This window comes from Zosterops lateralis, assembly GCF_965231275.1.
Source record: "Zosterops lateralis genome assembly, chromosome: 3".
NCBI classification, from domain to species: Eukaryota; Metazoa; Chordata; class Aves; order Passeriformes; family Zosteropidae; genus Zosterops; species Zosterops lateralis.
The window spans coordinates 12,476,254-12,500,739 of record NC_139764.1 but is presented as its reverse complement, the minus strand read 5'-3'; the positions used below and the strand labels follow the sequence as shown (position 1 = coordinate 12,500,739).

Below are 24,486 nucleotides of genomic sequence, written 5' to 3'. Positions count from 1 at the left end.
GGTTCCGCCAGGGATGCGATTCCCAAAAGGCTGGAGCGAAGTCCCGCGTACACCTTTGGTCCAGGTGTGCCAAAAGCGTTTGGGAGCGTGAGGGAAAGGTTATCAGCACCCTCAGGTCGGGTAAAGACCTGATCCCACTGTGGCTGATGTGTCAGAGGATGGGCCGGGCTCTGCTCGGTGGAGCCGAAAAATGGGACAAGAGGCAACAAGGGAGAATCCGGGACACGGCGAGTTCCACCCGAACCTGAGGAAGAACTTCCCTGCGAGCGTGACTGAGCACTGGGACAGATTGCCCAGAGAGGGTGGGGAGTGTCCCTCACTGCCTGCATTGATAAATATCGTAAGAATTGTTTCTGGAGCACTGGAGGGTTGGTTACAAAACCAAATCCTTGTAGCACAGACGTGTTTCCTGGCCCTGAGCATCAATTCCCAAGATCTGGAGTACATATCTTTGTTTTGTAAAGTGTCATCCTATATCCCAATGCGATTTTTCATTCCTGAATTACATGACATGATAATGGCTGTACGTCAGGATAAATCAGGTTTGGCACCTGTTTTGTGGATGTGTTCTTGATTCACATGATAACTGGCATAAGCTTAAGAAATAGCTGGTTTTCTTTAGTCCTTTCAAGGGCATCCTGTACCTATTCAGGTGGCCTTAGTGGAACAAGGCTGACAAATAGGATGGAGATTCCTGTCCTTTACTCCTTCCATGGATCACTGACATGTGGTGCTAAAGCTGTTCTAGCTCAAACACATGGAATCACAGCCACAGGATGGTTTAAAGAATCCAGTGTTCTCTCTCAAAAGAGAAACAAAGACGAGGAGTCATGCTAAAAGTCTGTATTTCTCAGTGCATTCTTCTTTCTTAGGAAAATGATTGTCTGCCTTTTTTATTTTCTATTTTAAGGATCACTGCTGAGAAAAATGACAGCTGGTTCTGTGTCAGTTCCTCAGATTATCCCACTTCGAATCCCACCTCCAGGGAAAGCTCAACGGGAAATAGATACAAATACTCTCATAGAAATAAAATCAGGTAAGAACAAGAGCTTTAACTCCATCTCAGACCTTTACCTATGGGTCCATTTGAAATATTGGGACTTTATACCTTTTTCACATTTAATTACGATTTTTGGAGTGGGCATTTCATTAAGGAACTTACAAAATTAACTAAAAGGTTTGATGCACCAAATATACTTGCATGTAATTTTATGCATCCAAACAATATTACTGACATAAAAGTTGGATTTGTTAGCAGTCTTAATTGCTACCAAGGCCAATCTTTTAAGCTGTTGCATTTTGCTTTGACTGTGAAAACAATGCTTGAAAGAATCCTGTGCCAGGCTCACTCCTAATGTTGTCATTACAATTTTTGAATTGTCACCTGCTCCTATGGCAAGAAAATACCCTTTCTGTCATTGGAATGCATAAGTTTCTGCAGTGTTTCCATGCAAAATCATTTCACAGATACTTTGCTGTCAGAAATATTGCTTACAATGAAATTGTGTTTGTTGAGTAACTGATATTTCATGTGAGAAACAGTTTTCATCTCAAACATTGGTCACTTATGGAACTGCTTTATTTTCTTTACGTGAGAAAAATCAAGTGAGTACTTTGTTATTCTAAGATTGTCTGCAGCCTGAGGAATTACTTTTTCTGTGTCTTTCAGATACACCTGGGGCCTCTATTTATTACACTTTGGATGGAAGTAAACCAGAACTCATTAAGAAACCTGGCTATAGGGCATGTAACACTTTGGAGTATAAGGGTCCTATCACATTACCAGTGGGGAAAATAATGGTCAAGGCCATGGCAGTTACAAAGTGAGTATCTTGGTTTTGGTTTATTTTAGTCCTGTTATGGCAAGGGACAGACATCCCTGTCATGTGCTGTTTAAAGCACTCCATACCCTGCAGGTGAGAGATGAGCCTTTCCCCAGGCAGTTTGCAATCTAAATGATCCTCATGGATAGCACTGACTTGGCTTTCCCAGGATAACCTTTATCCATCAAGTGTTTGTGTGGTTGCATTACCTCTTGGATGTTATCTCCTGGACTCTGGGTGTCCAATGATGTACTGTCCTTAGAGTTCATCCTTAGGAATGTGATCATCAGAAACACCAGAGAAACCAGGGTGGTGTTTCTGGGGTCATCCAGTGGTTCAGTGGATTTATAGAAGTTGGTTGTCCCAGGAATTTGCTTAGTTTCTTCCAATGGATCACAGAATGCTGAATTTCACAGCTTAAGTACAACGTTGGGTGAAGCAAAAATATTATACATAGCAAGAAAGCTGGATTTTGCTGCACAGCTACTGACTTTGTCCAAATTAACTTCATGCTTAGAGACAGAGAAGACACATAAATTCTCTGTTTGTACTGTGTTGCATTATCTTTTATTTCCAAGGGAGCAGAAACTTCCACTTCACTTGGAGTTTGTGTTTGCTGTTCCCTGTTAGCAGCACCTGCAGCCAGCCTGTGCTTGTGTAAGCATTGGCATATAATATTATATAACACACAAAACCTAGGCCTGTGTTTGTTTTCTTGCCATCACTACCTAGGCTAACACCTGTTTCCAGTCTAGTTTTATTAAGACATCTTCAGAGAATCACTATAATGACAATAAATCATTAAAGAGTGGTTTGGACATTTACAGCCATTTCAATCCACTGTTGTAATTTAATAGATATTAGAGAATGACAGTTTTATCAAATAAATATTGCTCAGGATTCTACTGCAATAATGACTGGCAGGCTTGGAAGGGATGTTCCACCTAATAAGCCACATCCATCAGTGATTTTCTTTTTGCAGCACACAGGTCTGAGGCAGGTTCATAGCTTTGATTTTCAATATTGATTTTCAGGGACTACAGGGAGAGTTCAGTTATGACAAAGGTGTTTGTGGTAGAGTACCAGCAACCAAACATTCTTTTCTCTGTTGAAGATGATGACAAGAATTTCCTAAAAGATATGGCCACACAAGTAAGTTTTAGAACTTGTAGCCCCTTTTGTGGGTATAAAATGTTGTATATATTATATTATTTAGAGACTGAGCTTTGACTGCCAGTTTTATTCATATATCTTATTTTCTCTGTTTGCCCATCTTTGCTGCTTTGGTTCTTTTTTTAATATTAAAATTTTAAGGGGACAGTCTCCCCCCCCCCCCCCCCCCCAGTAGTATTCTATGACTAATTGAGGTCGAATATTTAAAAAAATACATTTATAAGTTAGGCTTTTCAAATGTTTATATTGAAAATAAATACCTTAAGCACGTACTTGTAAAATTTTAACAAATAACTATAGCAAGAGAAGATTAGAGCAAAAGCAAATGTTATTTGGAATTCACATGGAATTATGTTTCAGAATAAGGAATGTAGAACATTTACTACAAAACCTAAGAAGAATAGACTGAATGTGGAAATCAAGCCTGCCTGGGATGAAAGGCCCCAAGACCTTCAAGGTACAGTATCACTTCGTGAAACTGAGATAGTCTTCTGTTCTAGCAGAAAATAGCACAGAATTTTCCTCTTGTATCACTTGTAAAATCGGGGTAATTTTAAAACCCTCTCAGAAGACAAAACATCCTCTGGAAATTCCAGTTTTGATTGCTCAAATCACTATTTGCACTGCAAATAGAGAACAAAAATTACCTTCCATACATTTCACGTGACTTCTTAAAAACATATTAAAATGTCATTAATTTCTCAGCAACACAACAAAGCCCTGTCTGTATTTCCCTTTGTGCCAGAAAATGCTGTTAAACTGATGGGATTGCAAATCCTTTACAGAATTTCTTTACTGATGTTTGCTTGCAGTAAGATTCCAAAATAAATACACTAAACGGAAATGAAAGCTTCACAGATTTCTCTGTAGATAAAGCTTCTTTTTCCATGGCAACAGCAATAGAGCTGTTTTAGAGCAGGGAATTGTGTAAATGTTTACTCATTAATTTACTCCTAGGAGCTGGGGTTTTTTGAGCATGCAGGAGGGAAGAAAACTAAATAAATTAAAACACAAGAGTAAGCTCTGTCAGAGAAGTGTGGAGTTTCTTGTAGTTTCATTTCCCGTAATTCCCTGCAGCTTATTTGGACCCAAAATATGGATGCCAAATGTGTGTTTTAATTATGCTTAGTGAGAGTATGTAACATTCATGTTCAGATATTAACTGCATGAAGTGGGTGACAGTGGAGTAACAGGATTGCAATTTTAATCTTGGAAACAGACACAAAACCTTCTCACGGGTCCCCTCAAGGACCTCAGCTCCTTGCCAGTCCTTTGGGAGCCACAGAGTACAGAGAGGAATCCACCTCAGCACAACCAAAGGAGTCATTGCAGGTGAGCAAAGGGGTAAACTGAAGAAAACTGTACAAGGCTGTCATCAAGGCAGAGGTCTAAAAATAGGAGGAGGTGAAGATATATGATCTCTCTCAGCTATTGATGCCTTTGCCTGCATTCTACAGTCCTGATTTAAATGTAACAGTAATGATGTACTAGAATGGGAATACCCAAAACAGGACACAGTTTTCAGTACAGACAAAATCTGACAAAGGAAATCAACACTGTCTGCATTCCTACTTATTCTCTTCTAATACATTCCTGAAACTGCTGTTTGTTGGCAAGTTAATATTTAAAACTCAATATTCAGTAATGCTGTGGTAGAAGTGTATAGAAAGGCATTGATTTATTTTTATTGGAAGAAGCTGTATGTCCTTAATGCAGCTAATGGGGGAATCAAGGATAGTAAGTAGTCCTCAAAGCAGTGCATTTCAGTGCAGTTTATTTCAAGTTACATCTGTAGCTGATTTTTCTATCTTTATGTGCATTTTGCAAATATTTCCTTACTAAAGCCTGAAGAATTACCTCTGTTTCAGTTTGCGAGTTCCTCTGCAGTGACTAGCCAAAAAAGCTTAACAAGCACACAGGTGTCAAGGATCCAGAGCAAAACAGATTTCCTTAAGTAAGTGACTTCTCCTTTTAACATATTTGTCCTTTGGAAAGTATCTGAGCCTTTTGCAACCAAGCTGTTAATACTGAGAGGCTCTATAAAAATCAGGAAGGCAAAGATAGACACTGGCTCATAACTGGAGTGTATAATCTAGGTAGGACTTTGAAAATTCTGTTTATTAAATGTAGTTTTCAACTGCCAGTTATCAGCTGTCTTAGCTCCCTTAAAAAAACTCCTAACACCCGTAGGATCAGGGGATAAACTGTCTTTTCAAATTATAGTACACCCTCAGTGCTGTAGGTCAACACTGCTCACTGGAGTAATCTCCCAGAACATTAATGCTTATCAGTATTGAAAAGATTCTGTGATCCACATCAGATGGCTCCCAGAACTGTGGTGCAGCACTGAGGCCTGACACAGACTGCCTCTCAGGAGACCTATTTACCTCCCATGATGAGGAGGAAAGTATTAAACTCCATAGTATCCAGAGACCTTTCTAGCTTGCAAAGCTGTTTGGAGTTCAGAACTCCATATCATGGATGTTGGGGCATGGTCTGGTGTCCCACCACAGTTTGGAAAGCACTGAGAAATCAGTAGCCTAAGTCCTGTCACAACAAATTCCAGATTATTCATTATTATGCAGCAGTGCAATACTAAACCAAGCTCAGGCAGTTTGCTCTTATTTTCAGATGTGCACATTGTTCTGCCCCTCGCCTGTCTGAGCCCTTGGCACACTTCTGCCAGAAATGTGGATCTCCTATGCCCCCTGTGCCAGTCCAGCGCTTCCCACTCCCCGAAGGAAAACAGGTCAGCAAAACATCATAGCAATCCACACCTCATCCTTGGAGAGAACAACAGCCTCTGCAAGTTACACAGTCAATGCTGGCAAACCTGCTACCTACTCACACTTTCATTTGAAAGTTTTGCTCCAATTGCTTTGTTCTGCTCAATACCTTTAGCACTGGATCCAATGAAATTCTCCGACAATGGGCAAAACTGACCATAAATTTCTTCAAGTGACATATATTCTAAGAAGGAAAACAATTAAAAAGTGAATTATTTGCCTATGTCAGGCAACAGTACCCGCCCTGAAACTTTAAACGATGGCATGTGTGGGCATATGCATCAGGTTTTGCAGTGGTGTGCTTAACTGTCTTCTCTAAGCTCTTCCCAAGACATAATAATCTGATCTAACAAGTCATTGGTGTGTTTCCCTTCCTGTACTATCAGAAAGTTGTCTAGTCTGGGCAATGCTGTAGTTTTACATAGTGACCAAGATTCACCACCTCTTTAGGTTCATAGTAAGGAGAATTTCATTCTCCTGTATGAAGTGGATGGCAGTGGAATAACAGTATTGTAATTTTAGTCTTGGAAACAGAAATAAAGCCTTCTTATAGAACCCCTCAAGGACCACACCACCTTGCCTGTCATACTATATTTTATAGCAACATTTTAATTTTATTGAAAATTACCTTCATACCTTTCTGGCATTCTCTTACCAGATGTCTTAATATTTTCTCAATATGATCCTTTGCTCTTTAAGGATCAATATCAGCATTAGTTGCTGTCAATTTCTGTGTTTCCAGTGACCTTGCTGCCAATGTAGACTCCAGCTAGAAAAATACTGAAATTTCATTATAATCTTCATGATCTTATTGTGGTCCTTAACATAACTGTAATGTTGGCTTTTCCTTCAGATGGCACCCTGCCTTGAATGCAGACATCTTGTGCCAATGAATACACCCACTTGCATTATCTGTGAGTCACCAATAGCTCCACAGCTGCAGCCCCAAAACAACATCTGCATAAAGGTAATTGAGAAGAAGTAAAACAAAATAGTGATTTAACTCCTGGTATGCATTTTTCTAACAGCTGACTTCATTGCAAATGTTTTGATCCAACCTGACTTTGTGTAATTACATTATGGACAGCTTTAAGAGTTAGTGGGATTAAAACCAGTTTGAATGAAAAAAGGGATTAAGATTCCCCAGTACAAGAAAGACATGGACACACTTCCCTTGAGAAGGAAGGAGTAGCAGAGGCAATGTGTGATGAGCTGACCTTAACCCCCATTTCCCTGTGCTGCTGAGGAGGGCAGGAGACTGGAGGAAAGTTAAGTCCAGGAAGGAGGGAAGGTAGTTTTTTTGAGATTTGATTTAATTCCTCTTTTTTCTACTCTGATTTGATGGGTAATAAATTCAGTGACTTTGCCCAAGATGAGTCTGTTTTATCCCTGACAGTAATCAGTGAGTGATCTCTCCCTGCCCTTAAACTCATGAGCCTTTCGTTATAGTTTCTCTTCTCTGTCTAGCTGAGGAGGGGAGTAATAGAAGGGCTTTGGTGGGCACCTGCTCTTCAGCCAGAGTCAACTCACCGCCAGAGGTCTTTTAAGGCACCTCATAGTGTTATGGTATTGTATTATTATTAATAATTGTCAATGCAGATACTGGGCTGTCTATTTCTTGTGAGTATAGTGACTAAGCAAACTGAAACCAGAGTATGCAAAGACCTGGAGATATTGATAATGAATGTCCTGAGGAAACAATACCATAATTAAAAAAAATTAGTCCCCATGTGATGAGCAGGCAACATGGCCTAACTAAAGTGTGAAACAGCCCAGACTTGAAGGCTATCCTCTATCTGCAGGGCTGAATAACCACAGCACTTTGTAAGATCAAGTCTTCTTCGTTGTCTTTTTGTTGACAGTTTTCAAATACCATATGAAATGTATTTTCTCTCTGTTTAAAAGGGCAAAGTCATTTGTCAGGTGTGTGGCACAGGAAATCCTCTCCATCATAAACACTGTGCAACTTGTGAGAGCAAACTGCCTGAAGTACAGATGGTAAGACTTCAATCACACTGAGTGAATCAAACCACAGCAGAACATCCTTTATCTTTGGAAAACTGAAGTCATGTCCCCATGTTACCATCGCAGAGATTCTCTCCCAAACATCATATTTAAGCCCAGTCCTCCCACAGAAGCTCCACCACAAATGTGTCTCATATACCTTCAAGTTTCTGACGTGGAATTCAGGATTGTGAATGCCATTGAGAAAGCTCAGAAGGCTCTTAGAAAATGTGTAGTCTTGACTCCAAGGGAGTCTAGTTTGTGTCCAGATTACTTTCAGTTGCAATAGAAAAGTAGAGTGTATTTATCAGGAACATAATTCACACTGATTTCAGTTATTTTCTGAAAATAGAATACAATTTTACATTATTTTTCTTATCTCCACTTGCTGCTTCTCCTACACGCATGCAGCTAGCATGCCTGTGTTTGGCTGTCACTCTGCACAGAGGTGAGAAAAGCACTGAAATATTACCCCTAAAATTGCTCTGTTTCAACTCTCTGTTTAGCTTGGTTCCTTAGAAGAATTTTATTTTCATTCTGAAAAGCCTTGTATGAAAAGTGTCTGGTACGTTTCACTTCTCCAGGTTGTGGTAAATACAAAAATGATAGAACAATAATGGCTTGCAAGTTAAAATCTTTTGATTATAATGATTAACATCCTGAGTTCTAAAACTGTAGCTAGAGGCAAAAGTCTTTTGTATAGCCACATAACTGTTATTTCAAAGTGAATTTCAGTAGGATGCTGTACTCACCTAAGTTAAATGTATGTTTGGCTGGTTCACTGAATACAGGTATGTGTGTAGATAGTATGTAGTATATGTATTTAGGCATGTGACTTGAATGTGAGACCTGTACTAGCTGAGAAAGTTAAATGCTTACTAAGAATTATTAATAGTAATCAGAAAATTTATTAATAATAGTAATTAGTGATAATAGTCTTTAATAAATAGCAATAATGCTGATATTGTTATTAATGGCTATTAAATAATTTTTATTTTGAACATATTAGACTGCTTTTGTAAATTTCATTTTCCAACTGGACCCCCAGATTACATTGTTCAAATTGCAGTGCAGGCCACAGATTAAAACAGGGTTATTTTGTGTTTGCTTACTTGCTGTTATGGTGTAATCAAAATAATTTTCCTTGGGTTCTGTCCCTTATCCATATTCCTGACTTGTAGAGAAAATAAACTGCATAAGCCTTAAGGCAAAACCTAACAAAACATTTTTAAGTCCTATTTGTCTTAACTGGGATCTATACTTAAGCTCTAGAAGTTTCAGATGAAAAACATGTTTTCTTTTGCTTACTCATATAAGTTAATTGTAGAAAAGTTGGGTAATATATAATTTGCACAAGGCAAAAGAGTGCAAAAAATATTTATGCAGCAAATTCCAAACTGTGAGGAAACTCCTTGCCTGAATACATTCTCCCTGCCATACTAAAAGAAAAAAGAAAGATACAAAGAAAATTGTGTGTTGGATTTGAAAATGCAAGTTTGTCAGCAGAGAAGCCTCAATCTTAATTTCATCTGTACTGATACATAGGGCCCTGTTAATAAATACTCAATTTAAAAGCACACCATTGATAAGGTTTTTATTCTTTGGTGCTAGTTCTGCTAAAAATATTTTCAAATTAATTAATGCTACATTTTACCATGGCTTTGTAATGAAAAACAAAATTATAGGTTAGATGGAAGTCACTCTGTTGCTCATTTTAAGCTGCAATAATTTTTTTAAGCTGAATATTACTTCATGTTGTGAGAGCAGCTTGCTTTCCTCTTTCCCCTTATTAGGCTTGTGGACTTTTCTTCACGAGGAGCATTTTCCTCCTAATGCTTGTTTTGTTTTGTCAGCCCGTGTTTGGAGGAGACTCCTGCCCACCTCTCCAGGGCCAGCAGAGGAAGACAGCTCAGTGCTCAAAGTGCAATGGTGTGAACCAGAGCGATGCTCGCTTCTGTGCCTGGTGTGGGGCCAAGGCACGTGCTCCTGCTCTCTCTGGGGACAAACCTGCTGCTGCTTCTCTGCAGCAATGTCACTGCAATTTCTCTCTGCAAAATTCCTGTCAGTCAGCAAATACTGTTATTATCAAGATACTTGCTTACAGCATAGAAGATTGTGTATGGAAAAATGAAGGGCTTAGAAGGGCTAACCCCACATCAGTCAGTGATCCCAGGGTTTAGAGTTGCAAAAAAATTATCATTGCATCAGCTGAGATGCAACAACCCTGTGCTCAAGCAAAGTAACTTAACCACCAAAGGTTAAAGTATAGTCTGACCCAAGTGAAGTTTTGCCATAACAACTCTGGGCTATAATCACCTATACAGGCCATTACCAGATATGAGATGATGCATGCAATTGTTTTGACTGAAGGCCTCCTTAACTTCAGTAAGGACAAGTACTTAACTGCTGCTCAGTAGAGTTACAATCAATGTAAACAATTTCCCCTTGTACAGTACTTCTACCCAAAATCACATTCAAAGAGAATTCATTCTTTGTAAAATTTGAAACAACACTCCCCTATATGCATAAATAACTATTAATCCTGTATTGTAGCAGGACACTTAGGGTGGTACTTTACTTCCTGTTAATTCATTCCTCTGCTCTTAAAATTTCTGAGTCATTCACCCTATGATTCTCTAGTGACAAATGTTGCATTGAACTTTCCAGCCTGGACCTCTTCCATCCTACTTTACTTGTTCCAAGTGTGGTACCAGCAACCAGCCCTACGCTCACTTCTGCGTGTCCTGTGGTGTCTACATAGAGCCCCCATCCAGACAGAGCTCTCCTGGCAGTGCCGTGGATCCTGGGGACTCACTGGGATCCTCTCAGGTAGCACACAAAGCCAGCCTTGTAACTTAGAGGCTGCTCCACTGGGGGTATGGATTAGCACAGCTCCATTCATTTACTTGGGACAATGCTGTGGGCTGGAAGCACAAGGAAAGCAAAAATGTTAGTTTTGCTTTCTGCTGAAAAGCAGCCTTGTCCCGTAGCCTTGATCCAGCCTCTTTCTAAATGCAAAGTGTGAAACAATCAGCCTTCAGAAAGTCTTAGCTTTTTTAAGCATTTTTATCTTATTGGCTGTGAATTATTTGTGGTCTGCTGATACAAGGTATTCTTTCACTCAAATGGAATAGCTTTTTAAAACTTTCAAGAAAGAACCCAATACTTAGCAAGGCCAGCTCTTGTCCTACACAAGCATCCACGTACCCCAACAATCGTGAAGAACTTGGATTTTAATTGAATATTTGTGATAAGTCGCGTTGCTGTTACAGACTGGTAATTAAATTTAAAAATTGTTAATTATTCTTCATGCTAGCTTTTTCATTCCCTTACAATTTGGTGTACTGTTCTGGTTAGTTATGTTTGGAAGCCATTGAATTATATCTATATTACTTATATTTGTCCTTCTCCTCCACCAGCCACAGGTAAAACAATCACAGGCTCAAGTAGCCTGGCAAACTTGTCCTGTTTCCTTGCACAAATCAAGGGCAGAACTAACAGAAAGAGAAGATAAAGGAACCCAAACCGTTGGACTTTTTTACCCATCCAGCAAACTGTTGGAGAAGAAGGAGCTTGAGCTGATTTCACAAAAAGAAAAGGTGGAAAAGATGAACGATCGTAAGCCTCTTCTGACAGCCATAAGTCCTGGAAAAGGTTAGAAGTTCTGATTTCATGATTTCTAAACAATTTATGACCTTGCTTTTTTCTTGAAAATATTATAGCTTATGGAATGTGGCATCAGTAGGACTGATTTACATCTTTACAAGTCTGTGTTTCCACTAGTCACTTGTAAATCCACTGCCTTAGAAGTCAATCACTGATTTCCACCAATAGCTAAAAGAAAGCTATCAGCAGTATCAAAATTGGGGTTACTGAGCCCTGTACAGCCTTACTAATTTGGTAGCAGTTTGATTTTTTCAGATCCAACAAGATTGGAGGCAGGTGTCATGTTTTTGACTTGGAAACCCCTGAACAGTTCCCAGGGTCCTCCCCAGCCCTTACAATGTGAACTTCAGGTAGAGCTGTGGTGGCACCTGCAGGGATATTGATAAACAAAACTGAGACACAGGGGTCAGAGCTCTTGAAAATACAATGAAGCTTTGTCTACATGAGGAACTTGTTTGGGGTGCTGTTGTGGAATAAGTTGTAGAAGCTTCAGAAGCAAAGAAAACTAAACTGGAGGAAAGGATTCTTAATAGGATTATGAAAACATCATTCATTGAAGAGTCTTTCCTCTCAGAGACTACAGTAGGAGCAGTACCAGTACTGCAGACACCTTTCATCCACAGCAAGTTCTGTGGTAATTTTGTTCTTTGTGGAAATCACTTGACTGTTTGCTGCCATTAAATGCTTGCCATTTTTAGAAGCTTTAGCTTTATTATCCTGAAAAGTCTTCAGCTTTTTGGATCTCAAACCCTTGAAAGACAGTCCATCAGTATTAATTAGGGATCTAATAAATGGCTCAGTGGGTGTTGCAGCAGCCTTCTCATTAGAGGGTAGAAATTAATCGAGACACAGACTTCTCATTTATCACAGCATGAAAAGGGTCCTGGTTTATTCCCCTTTACAGCTCAGCCATCCTGACTCCAACCATCCACTGACTCTGAGCTGCAGGAAGCTCCTACTGTAGGTTTCCTTTGCAGCCTCTGACTGCTGGTTATTTCCTGCTAAATTATGACTGCAGGTATTGGTTTGCAGGCTCTGAATGCAGGCTTTTACCTGGCTAGACTGTGGGTGCAGGTTCTAACAACAGGCTTGACTGCAGACCCACACTGACCTCGCAACAGTGATTCTCTCTCCTGTTTTCCCACTCCTTCGATCCTTCTGAGCATTCTTTCAGTAACTCCTTCCTCAAGGTGTTCTTCCTCCAGGTCCTCCTTCAGTTTCTTCTTCTTCAAAATCTTCCCTCTGGCCCACCCACCCTTTTTTATCACACTTAGCTTTATTAGTCACAGCTGTGACCCATTAAGGGCAAGGCTGTTCCTCTTCTTTATAATTAGTACAGCTGTGACTTATCAGGGGTAAGGTCATCTTTAAGTCTTTCTTCTACACCTACAAGAGGGCAAAATTGTCTTTAATCTCACAGGGCAGTCCAGTTGGGTAATCCATAGAATGAGTTAATTTTAAGTCATTACAGCACCAAACCCTGGTTTGGAGGAGCAGTTAGTTACTCTTTTAGTTCCACTTTCCCATCTAGCTCTCTTCAGCAATCAGATGGTCAACTCCTCAGGCTGTTACCAGAATTAGTTTTCTATTGGGTAGTAAAAGTTGGTAATGAATGTTAGGAATTTCTCTTTTGACTATGTGTGTCTGTATTCAGATGGACTCTGATTTTTAAAATAATCACTCGGGAAATCTGTTTTCCTCCTCCCTTCCTCTGAAATGTGACATTTCTCTTGGGCATGCTGCTGGAAATACAACACTTGACTCAACATGTCAGGGAGCTTAATTTAGTCAGAGATAAGAAAGAATAGTGCCAAGAAAAAAGCAAAGTAACACTGAATATTTGTTTGTCTCTGTCAGAAGTACAGCTCTTGACTTGTGAGAACTGCTGTCACTGGGAAAGGTCAGGAATAAATTCTGAGCTGCTTTTGAATTATTTTCATTTTTATCCATTTACCAGAGGTAACTTTGTTGAAGTTGCACTGTGTAAGGTATTCTCCATTAAATCCTGCCAAGGACTGAGGAACTTATTTCATTTCATAAATCAATAAATGTCTCTTACAGTCAGTTCATGCTGAGTTATATACATGGCTTGAAATTATCTGTATCAACAAGACTATGCACTATAACCCTTGTTATATTATATATATATATATATATAGAGGAAAGTCTTGTCTATATATGCCAAATATGACTATTCTTTCTTCAATCAAAATAGGACCAAACATTTGATATTGAAGTTTTTAAATACAAGTGATTAAATAAAATGCTGGAGGCTATTATTTCTTGACCATATCAACTAACCTTCTTTTTATGTGTGAAGATTAAAAAAATACTAAACAGCTAAGAAAGGGGAAAAAAACAGCAGTACCAAAGCACTAATCCTCTGCTGTGTTTTGGTGGGGGTTTTTTTTGTGTGGGTTTTTTTTTTGTTGTTGTTGTTGTTGTTGTTTTGGGGGGTTTTTTGGGTTTGTTTTTGGTTTTGGTTTTTTTTTGGGTTTTTTTGCTGGACTTTCAGTCTGTTTTGAACAGGAGCCAAGACATTTACCAGGTAAACTTTACAAAGAAGATTTCCCTTTTCTACTGTAACAAAGGTTAAATCAGTATGATATAGGTGTAATCAGCTATTGGCAGCGTGGATTCAAGTATTCCATCAATGCTGCCAAAAATCGTTGAAGATCTAATAAAATATCAACCATGCAAGAGCATGTTCCTGACCATGTGGATTTTTTCAAATTAAGTTTGGGGATCTGGGCTAGGTATGAACCACTTTATTGCAAATAATACTGACTTCCATGGAGAGATCACTCACCAAGGGGTTTATTTTAGATGTTTTAAATACTACTTTCAACTTGTATTAGTTTTTGCATATGAGACCACAGCAGGGGACACTTTATGTTGTTCCGTGGATCCTTCTTTTTCTATTCATTTAAAGCTGCTAAAAAAGTAAGATTTGTTGGTTTTGTTTGTCATACCAGTTTAACCTTGAGTCTTCCAAGCACAATGCACCTTGTGCTCTTGCTTTGTCTTGTAAAAGCCAGAGCAGCACTCTCCTTCTGGCTTGGTCTCTTTTCACTGTTTTAAGCTTCACTTGACACGAAGGAAAGGATAAGGTTCAGAGCAGCTGCATTGTGTAAGTTAAATGAGGTTGCCAAGCCTACACAGTTTATTTACAACAAAATGAATCATGCTCTGTATTTACCATAAGGATGCTAAAAAAGAAAATTAGCCAGTTCCTTAAAATAATCAGTTAAAAATGAGAACAAGTCCTCTTGGTTTTTGTTTTTGTTTTTCTCAGATTAAAACAAGATGTAGCTCTGAAATTGCCTGGACAGGAGGTGCAAAAGCTCTAGATGGCTTAAGATGAGTTTTTAATCCAGACACATTCAGCCCCTCATGTTTTTTGTCCTCTATCAGCATAAAGGAATGCTGACACTGTCCCAGAGATCCTGACAGGCAAAAGAGCAGGAATGCTTAAGCTTTTAATATACTCTCACATGTATAATTGGACTGAATTTATTTGGAGGATAATTTACACAGACCAAAATGTTGTGTGTCCTGAGTTTCTGTGTTTGCAGTTTTCAGATTTGGCTTATTGTTCCCTGTCAGTTATCCCAAATCAACTAAAATTCAGTCCAATAACACATAATTGCTTAATTGTAATATTTTACTTTTTTCTTTTCTTATGATCTGGAATAGTGTGAGATTTTCCCTTCACACAGGACCAGTCTGGACTCTTAAGGATCATTCCAAGACATGGCTTTGCTGTGAAAAGAAGGCCCTAAGGATGAATTATGGATAAAACAGTCTTTCGCCTGGCTTTTTAGGATATAATTGCCTTCTCATTTTCTTGATTAGATGAATTTTCTACAGTGTTTTTTACCTCAGTGAAATTACACTATCTTTTAAATCCTTCATCACTTGACTAGAAGGAATGTTAATCACATTTTAAGGATTTTTCCCCTGCTTAACTCCCTGTGAATAGGTTACTGGAGAAAACAGCTGGATCATGTTTGTGCTCATGTTAGAAGCTATGCCCAGAACAACCTTGAATTCAGAACACTGATTGGAGAACCTCAAATGGGAAAGGTAGGAAGGAGCTTGTGAGTAATATCTCCCTATGGCAGGTCATGAAAAGATTATTGTGGCTGCTTCATTAACACTGGAAAAAGAAATGTGTCCCTTTTTTTTAAATGTTGACCTGTTCGTGTATGCCATTTGTCTCATTTGGTTGTTCCATGTTTTGGTCAGTCTTTTCCTGAATATTTTTTCTGCTTTTTTTCCAATGGCAATTTGTATTCTCTCACCTAAGAGCTGTAATAGGAGAAAGCTTTTGCTCAGCTGCTTTTATATAGTAAGAAGGTGGAAACCTTCTAGGACTCCTTCCTAAGGAGTAGATACTCCAGTAGATACTTTGCACCTGATATCCTGAGACCTATTGTCCACCAGGATCTTCAGGAGCTGCAGTGCAACTGTATAAGTTGAGGTACAGTCCATTGCAATTTTTTTCCTCTGCTGGAGGATTCAAAAGGATAGGCCTGAAGAATAAAAAATTGCCTAGGGAAGGCTATTCCTGCTGCTTCTTGGCTTTTTGTCTGTTTATTGTCTTAAAAGCAGTGCCCCCAAAAGTAACTGAAATGGTTCAAAGTAGATGCCAACTATCTGGATTTAATGCTGCTTTTCCAGTTTTTCATGTGGATTAGAAATATAATCAACCTTACCTCAAAATTCTCAACCAGCTGCAATATAATCTTCATTCCACTTCTTCAGAATCCCCTGTGCGCTCATTTTTGTATGACTTCCATAGACTTGTTGCCAGCAGTACTGCCTCAAGGAATTGATACACAAAGGTACCAAAGTTTTAATAAGACTGTGCTTCCCCAGACTGGTGTCACTAAAGCAGCCACCAGTTCTCCTGGGTCTGGGAGTCCCAAGAACAACACAGCCTTTTATGCAGCTACAAAATCTCAGTGGAGAATGACTGAACATTCATGAAATGCAGCCTCATTACAGTTTTGGATTCATTTAGCACTTCAGTTGTTGTGAAACTTCCAGTAACTCAAAAAAACACCAGCCCCTTTCTCATTGACATTGGCACAATATTACAAGTAGGCAAAGGCCACATGTGTGTGACTTTGTGCATTGGCTGCACAAGAAACACCATCAGCAAGACTTATTCTTAAAAGTACTTCTGTGGGTTTGTTTTTTTGGTTTTTTTTTTTTTTTTGCTAAGATATACTAACAGCTGCTGTTTCCCTCTAGATTAACTATGCCACCATCTCTGAAGATGACTGTGAAGTCACTATTACATTGAATTTTGCTGCTGTCAACAAGGTCAGTTCACGAGATGGGGCCTGTTGAGAGGCAGCTGGTCTAAAGCTGTCACTAGAGCAGTGTAATGCTGATGTATTTTAAATTCAGGTCTAAACAAGAAATGCTTTTGTTCAGAGGGTGTTAACTTATCACTTCAGAGAAAAGAATCTTTTTCTGTCTGTGTTGGAGCTGGATGAACAGGTATCCCTTATCTGATTAAGCCAGACTTCATGGTTATGGTAATATCATCTCACATTTTGCTAGTTTGCTATTAGTATTAACTTTCTTCTTTCAGCTGATGCTGTTTGATGATTCTAGCACCCCTCAGCTTTTGATCTCAGATTCTGCTTTTCTTCACCCTGCAAAGCATGCTCTTAAAAACTAAGCTTAGTAATTTTTAGTGGTTGGGAGATAACTTTTGTCAGAGATCCTGTTAACTCTATTCAAAATCTGGAATCTCTGTCTCAAGAATTACCATGTTCCAAAAACTGCAACATACGCATTTCCAGCTTTTCAAAGATGAAAATCTACAATTTCAAAAATCCAAAATTCAGACTGTCTCCTGTGTGGAATCTTGGAAAGCTTACCTTGCCATGTGAGGCCTGAAATGCTGTATCACATCATTTAAGAAGTGAAATTTCTCAAGTTATAGAAACACATTCATTTGAATTATAATCTTCATTTCATTAAGTGAAGTTGTATCACTTTTTTTTCTAAGTCAAAAGTAATACCTAACACAAGGTTCAGAAAAAAATGCTACATAATTTTGCCTCAAAACAGACTTTAATTACATATGATAATGTCTTGTGGTAATTTGACACTGATATTCAAAGCCTATGTATTTTCTCATATGCAACAGTGTTGTGCCACTAAGTTATAGCAGCATTACATGATAATCCTAATAACTGCCTGCATTTGATGATTCTACAGGGTATTCATACTAACAGAACAGCAAAGTTCAGCAATGATTATCTGAGTGCTGGAACAGAAGTCACAGATGGACAGGATGGCAGTCAGATTAATTTTGGTGAGATTTTTTTCCTCCTGTCTTTACAGTAGACCATAAATACAGCAGTCAGGAATACAGAAGTAGTGCTTGGAAGCTTAGACACCAAGGTAGGCAAACATTCTGTGCCTATTTAGGTTGATCTTTTAAGTCTCAAAATGTGTCTGAGTTGAGATTTAAGCACAGACTCTCTCAAAAACTCCTGGGAATACTTCATCCCCAGAGAGCTGAGGAGACCAGTGAACTGCAGCCACAGGCCACAGCGGTGTTTTTATTATAGCACTAAAACTTTAGATGTTTCATGTACTCTTTTACAACCATAAGCATCAATATTATCTCTACTTCTGAGCTCTGCCAGGGACTGCCAGCTCTGGCATATTTGGCAAAGATGAGAAATTATGAAATACATTCATGCAGAGGTATTGTTTAACTGCCATCTTCCACTGATGTCAGTAACAGCTCAGCATTTTGGGCATCTCATATTGGACTTAGGTTTTCATTAAATCAACCAGTTGTGAAGTCAGCATTACAATTCAGAAATTCCTATAGCATCATTTGACATACTTAATTCACATGTAAGTTTCATCCACTTCGTGCCTCCAGTCTGAGGCTTGGCAAGAGACAGTCACTGCACTGGGAGCTGTGCAAACCTTTTGTTAAAACCAGTATGAACTGCAACAAGTACTTCATCACTTTCTCATGTGGGAAACTGATAAATACTGCTTTGATTGTGGATAAATTATTTCCAGATCTCTCCTCCAAGTTCTAGTTAGAATACTGACTTTGCTTTGAATTAATATTTGTTTTCCTCTCTGGTAGGCAGAGATGATCATAATCTTTTCAATTCAAGAGGCAAAATAAAGAGAACCAAGTCAAGAACACTCATGGGACAGGAATATAAGCTCTCTGTAAGTATCTTCTGCAAATACAGGAAAAAAAGATTTATAGAGCAGTATGAAGGAGAGTATCCAGGCGTTAAATTAGAAAAGTTCACACCCTGACTGGGGGCAGGGGGTAAAAGTCCAACTTAATATAAAACCTGAACATTGGTGACTGACATTTACTTCAGGACTGAAAATAACTAATTTGTTTTTCTACTAAGAGTTTAGATTTTCTCTCATTTTGAACCCATTCAATTTTGACACTGCATTCGGCCTAAGGACTGTTGCAGTGGTTCTCTTACAGATTTTTTTCAGAAGCAACATCATATGGAGGTGATGTCATCTTCCCTTGGCTTTACCACATTTGACTCCATAGAGGCCTAGTTTAGTTCAAGAAGCAAGGATTTACTTCCACTGGAGATCAAATTTCCTGAAAGAACTGTCTACTAAAGGGATTGTCAATAATGACATGGAAAATTTCAAAAGGGAAATGTACATGAATCTAAGCTTGGATCAGTCAGCCAGATCAAATGTGGGAGAAGATACAGAGCTCTCTGATGAGTTTAGAGATAAAAATGCTTGGTCAAGTGACTGAGCTTTCAAAATGAGAAAAGGTTGAAAGCTGAGAAGAAATAAAATGAAAATGTTTTAGGTTTTGTTGTTTGTTTGTTAAGATTTAATAAACTAATTTCACTGAGGCAAAACATACACCTTTTAAAATCAAAATACTTCCACAAGTTCTGAAAGCTTCAAACTTTACTCCTAAACATGTACCCATGTTTAATTTTACTGTGCTGAGCAGATCTTTGTACAGCCCTGGAGAGCTGCAGTGATGTAAAGTGAATCATCTGCAGACACATTTGCTGGATGAAGACCTCAGTAGTGAGATATTAGCCAGGGTTACCCAACACTTGCTTGGGTTCAGAAAGACATTCCCAAAGTCAGGGATTAGTAACAACGAAGCTCAGATACATCAAATTCGTGCATTTTGCACTTTCATTCCAAGGCAGAATCTGGCCCCTTACATGTATTTTCCTTGTGTGACATGTTCCTGGCTGTTGTGTGTCTCCATAGGCAGAGTCCAGACAGCTGCTGGATGAACTGGGTCAAACTGGGAAAGGAAGAATCACCTTCATAGAACAATTGCTCAGTGACGTAAGTTACGCTTGCTGAAGTTTCCTTTTTCGACTCTTTGACTGTTTACTGCATGAATATTAGCCTGGGATGCAACTTCAGCTTGATGATTAGGAGGCAACAGCCTTACAATACCAGTCTTCAAATTCAAAGAGTATTTTAGAGAACATAGGGCCTGTTTTACATTTATAGATGTTCTCCCCAAATTTCTGTTTGGTCAGTGCATAAGGCAGTCTTCTCTGGGTTTGTTAAAGCCAAACAAACAAACAAAAAAATGTATTAGTTTTATAATATAGGGTTAAGTCCTCTGTATAGCAAAAGCAAGCATAGTCTCTGTGTTTCTATTCTGGGATCTCATTTGGCTACTGTTACATATATTTATTCTGGCTTTGAGCTAGATGACAAACATTTTCAGAAGAAAGCAAAATAACCCACTTTGAACCTCTCTGTCTTGAGCATGAAGCCCATCTGCCAACTTGAATTGGCATAATACAAAAGCAAGGTGGAAGCTGTAGAGTCTGTATGGTTTTACCAGCCCCCTTTGGCTCTGCTCTGTTCCAGGGAGCTGACCCAAACTCCGTGAGTGAGGAAGAGCGCCCTGCCCTCACAGTTGCTGTCCTGAACAAGCACACAGGAGCCATCTCCCCCCTCGTGCAGAAAGGGGCTGACATTGACCAGCAGTCAGGACCGTAAGTGAGCTCTGATCCTCTGCCTCACCTCTTTCCAAGTTTTAGCAAAAAAAAAAAAATCACACATGCTCAAGTTTTAGAGAGAACTAAACTCCACCTCTCCTCCACAAATGTGCTCCTTTCAATGACAGTATCCACACTCTCTCTTCCAGTTGCCAGCTTTGAAGATTTCTTATAACTTCTATTATAAAAGTGCTGTTATATTCAGTTCCTTCTCCCATTCACTTCAATATGATAAATGCTACCAAAGCCTACCACGCTTCTAGTGTGTTCTGTATCCTCCTATAAATTTTCCTAAGTTTTATTTGCTTAGTTTCCTTAGGTAGTAAGCGCATTGCTTGTTCCTCCTGTGCAGGCACAACAACACAGCTCTCCACGAGGCAGTTCTGCAGGGAGTGGAGGGAGAGGAGTGCATCCGAGCCCTGTTATGGTAGGTGCTGTGGCTGGGCCCCCAGCTCAGCTCAGGCTCCCCCACAGCCTGCCTGGCACCACTGCAGGGCCAGAGCCTGCCCTGTGCCCCCACGGGGACGAGCATCCAGACATCCCAAAGTTACTCTACATCAGCATTCACCTACAAGCCACTTCATCACTAAGTGCAGTCACTTGCAATGAATTAAGCAATTTAAATGTGTTCTGTATTTACAGCTGCAATGCCAACGTGCAAAAGAAGAATGCAGCAGGGCACTCAGCACTGGATTTGGCTGTTGCAGCTGGAGATAATAAGGTTATTTCACTGTTCCAAGTAAGTCTGGATAGAGAACATTGAACAAACTTATGAGACATAGGAACATTGTTCTCATCAATGTGTTATTACAGTAACTTTTTTCCCCAAATAAATCTGAAGGTTCTTTGACTTTGGGAGCACCTGATCGTGTGTCCAGTTCTGTCTGTAGAATCCACAACCTTGTGTGATCAGCCAGGGCCCTGTAACAGATATTTTCTCCAGGATTGCCCCATTCCTTTCTGACAGTTCAGAGCACAATTCCTCTTCCTCTGTGACTGCACACATTCTGCAAATTTTCTTCTTCTTTCCAAACAAAGGGAAAATCCAAGCCTTCCCAGACACAAATTTCAATGTCTCTGAAATGTCTATAATGCCTAATGAACACTGCTTACTAGAGTTTGACACTTGAGCAATGGCACTGCAAGCTGTAACTGATGACCTTATTTTCCTTTTTGATGTTAAAACTGCATTCAGAGCAGCCCATTGCAATAAAGGTCAAATTCTTGTCCTCCAGAAAATCGAGTAAAACTGTTTTGTTGTTCTGCCTTCAACTTTTATTTATAAATGCATCAACACGAGGCAGCAGCCAAAAATAAACAGAAGAATACCAGGCACACTAAGGTGTGGTATAACTCAACATTATTAGCCACAATCCTAAATCCCTGACGTATTTTTAAAACTCCTCCCCCTTTCTACGTCCCAAAGTATCTAAAAGCATCAGTATATTCAAATGGAAATGCACGTCAGCTCCTAGCAAAAATACAAGTCTTAGCACCAGTTACCAGTATCTCTGTAAGACAGCAATATCTATAAACAGCTGGATTTACAAAAAAAAAAAAAAAGGTAAGAAGAAAACAAGTCAACCCATAAGTAATAATCCTTAAAAAAACAGCAGGAAAATTAGGAGAGTCCCTGCAGAAAGATTATGTATGCAATGCATCAAACGCCAGGTCCTTCCCAGACAGACTCGGAGGAGTGAAGCAGAATTCCCTCTGCTTCTCAGGGACAGCCAGTCTGAAGCAGCCTCAGGAATTACAGCCATTCAGTCACACAGGGGCAGTGCCACAGCATGTGGACAAGACAGACATCACTGGCAGCTATGAACAGTCTAGGCCAGATTCTTTATACTACAACGCTGGATCTTGGCTTTATCTTCAACCTTAGTCATCTTCTGAGAAATCTCTTTTTTCTGCAAAGAGTAAAAATAATACGTTACTACCTACCACTAAGTGGAGTATCGTTCAGCTTCGAGGGGAAAGTGGGACACATCCCACATAAAGCATGGCTGAGAACCAGGAAAGGGCACAGCAGCCGATCCAGCCCGAACCTGGACACAACAAAGCCTTGTGGCAAGGAATGAGGCCGGCTGAACCAGCCAAAGACCAGGAGCCAGGGTACGTACAAGTGCCTTCCTCATCCGCATTTTGTCCAGCTTCAGGAACTCCTGCACCGTCAGGTTAGCAGGTTCCTTCTGAAGAGAAAGAAAGCCACAGTCCGCAGAGTGTTTTTTGTGCTCCTCCCTGGAAAAAAAAGCGACAAGAAAGATAAAATAAAAGAGAAGCAGCAGCTCCCAACGAGCGGCCCGCAGCCCCTCTCTCCTCCCCGAGCCGGGGGGGATGGAGGCCGAGGGATCACCGGTACTCACAGAGGGTCGTCCTCGGGCTCCCAGCCCTCCAGCTCCTTGAGGCAGAAGAAGCACTGCGCCACGTCGGGGCTGTTCTCGCTGGGGCAGTGCACGAAACCCGCCGCCGCCATCTGCGGGCACAGGGGAGGCCGTGAGTGCCCGCCCGGCCCCGCTCCCGCCGCTCCCGCACCCCTGCCCCGGCCCCGCGCTCACCCGCTCGGGCGTGCAGGCGCAGCCCTCGGTGAAGGGCCAGTTGCGGAAGGTGGCGGCCCGGACGGAGGGGAAGTAGAGCCGCCAGGGCTCGGGCAGCGCCGCCAGCGCCTCCATGGCCCGTTCAAACGGCGGCGCGCGCGGGGCACGCCGGGAGCGGGGCGGAGCGGCGGGGGCGGGGCTCGAACCCGCGGCCCCAGGGACGCCTTTTTCCTGCTCCCAACGAATCCGAGCCCGGGGAAACGCTCGGGCTTTGCCGCCCTGTTAGGAAAGGCTCCACCTTTATTTCCCAGGAAAGGTTTGCTTTGTGAAGCTGCGTTTGGCTCCTCCTCTCTCAGTGCCGCGGTCGCTGCCCGGCTCGGGGAAGGCACAGCCCGGTGACCCAGCACAGCCGAGGCACAGGAGGGAGCAGAGCGCTTGAGCACCGTCTGTCTGCCTTAGAACCTCAGCCCTTGCAAAGCCCTGGCTCCGAGGATCCCTGCATCGCCTTTGAGGATCCGGGGTTTGATGAGGGACCTGGATAATAAGCTGTCTGCAGCACAGCAGGAGTCACAGGGCTGCTGGAACACTGTTGTCACTGGGCAGACTCTGCTGAGGGACAAAACCACACAGCAACACTGCTCAAAATCGTCATGGTCGCCTTTGAGAACACAATGCAAACTGCTCATCTTCCTTCAGAATACTTTGCATCACCTAATTCTGTCCGGAAAGGAGGAGCCTCTAATACCTGCACTGTGCCTTCTGTAGGGAAATAAAGAGTTTCTTGCCTTGGTCAATTGCTCCCATATATCCTCTTAGGACCAAACTGGAGTTTGCTAGATTCCAATGAAATAAGATGATGGAGAGACACCTTAACAAACAGTATGACTACAGACAGGCTTTTCCAAGGGAAGGACTTTAATTCCATTCATAAAGACATATATTTCTTTTCTTTCAAAGTCCAACTAACTCATAACATTAAGAACATTGAAAATTTTCACAGTCATGAAACAGATAGAAATGTGCACGGACGTTTGGGCACACAACCCTTGGCTGGGCTTTCCCCTCCCACTACCACTGCTTTTGTGCTGGTGGTGATGGATTGGCTACACAAAAACATATTTTGTGTCCCTTTCTCTTCTGTTACCAAAATTAAGACTCCACTATGGCAACTACTGATATAGTCAGGTAGCCAACAGGTACACACATTAGATTAAGGACAAAAAAGTCACATTTGGTGTGTAGTTCTCTATGGGCTTGATGTGAAAGGACCATCCCGTAGTTAAAATGCACAGCCTGGCTTTTGGTCAGTGCAGCTTTCTGTTCACCTGCACTGAAAGTCAGGGAGAGAAGCTGCTACACTGTGGAAAAGGACAAGAGCCACTACCACAGAAACTAGGTAGTATTTTGTAATTCTCGGGTATTTCTATTTATTCTTTGCTCTCCTCTTTACTGATGCTTAGAGCCTAGGTGCTTC

The 24,486-nt window shown here is 40.6% G+C and overlaps 2 protein-coding genes across 2 annotated transcripts; one reads left to right on the top strand and one right to left on the bottom strand.

The window, feature by feature from the left end:
* Window positions 1-910: 910 nt before the first annotated feature.
* On the top strand, window positions 911-21,310 carry DZANK1 (double zinc ribbon and ankyrin repeat domains 1). The gene is made up of 20 exons (XM_083857820.1): window positions 911-1,036; window positions 1,670-1,823; window positions 2,858-2,975; window positions 3,357-3,453; window positions 4,216-4,328; window positions 4,865-4,950; window positions 5,628-5,745; window positions 6,636-6,749; window positions 7,688-7,780; window positions 9,640-9,762; window positions 10,454-10,615; window positions 11,206-11,440; window positions 15,435-15,538; window positions 16,712-16,783; window positions 17,693-17,789; window positions 18,588-18,676; window positions 19,724-19,804; window positions 20,345-20,472; window positions 20,828-20,902; window positions 21,118-21,310. Exons 1-20 carry the CDS (start codon window positions 928-930, stop codon window positions 21,236-21,238), a joined length of 2,289 nt encoding a protein of 762 aa, XP_083713946.1. The 5' UTR covers window positions 911-927; the 3' UTR covers window positions 21,239-21,310.
* A 426-nt stretch (window positions 21,311-21,736) lies between these two features.
* Window positions 21,737-23,154, bottom strand: LOC310906625 (baculoviral IAP repeat-containing protein 5-like). The gene is made up of 4 exons (XM_083856041.1): window positions 23,034-23,154; window positions 22,842-22,951; window positions 22,599-22,716; window positions 21,737-22,385 (listed from the first exon to the last, which is right to left on the bottom strand). Exons 1-4 carry the CDS (start codon window positions 23,145-23,147, stop codon window positions 22,305-22,307), a joined length of 423 nt encoding a protein of 140 aa, XP_083712167.1. The 5' UTR covers window positions 23,148-23,154; the 3' UTR covers window positions 21,737-22,304.
* Between the last annotated feature and the right edge of the window lie 1,332 nt (window positions 23,155-24,486).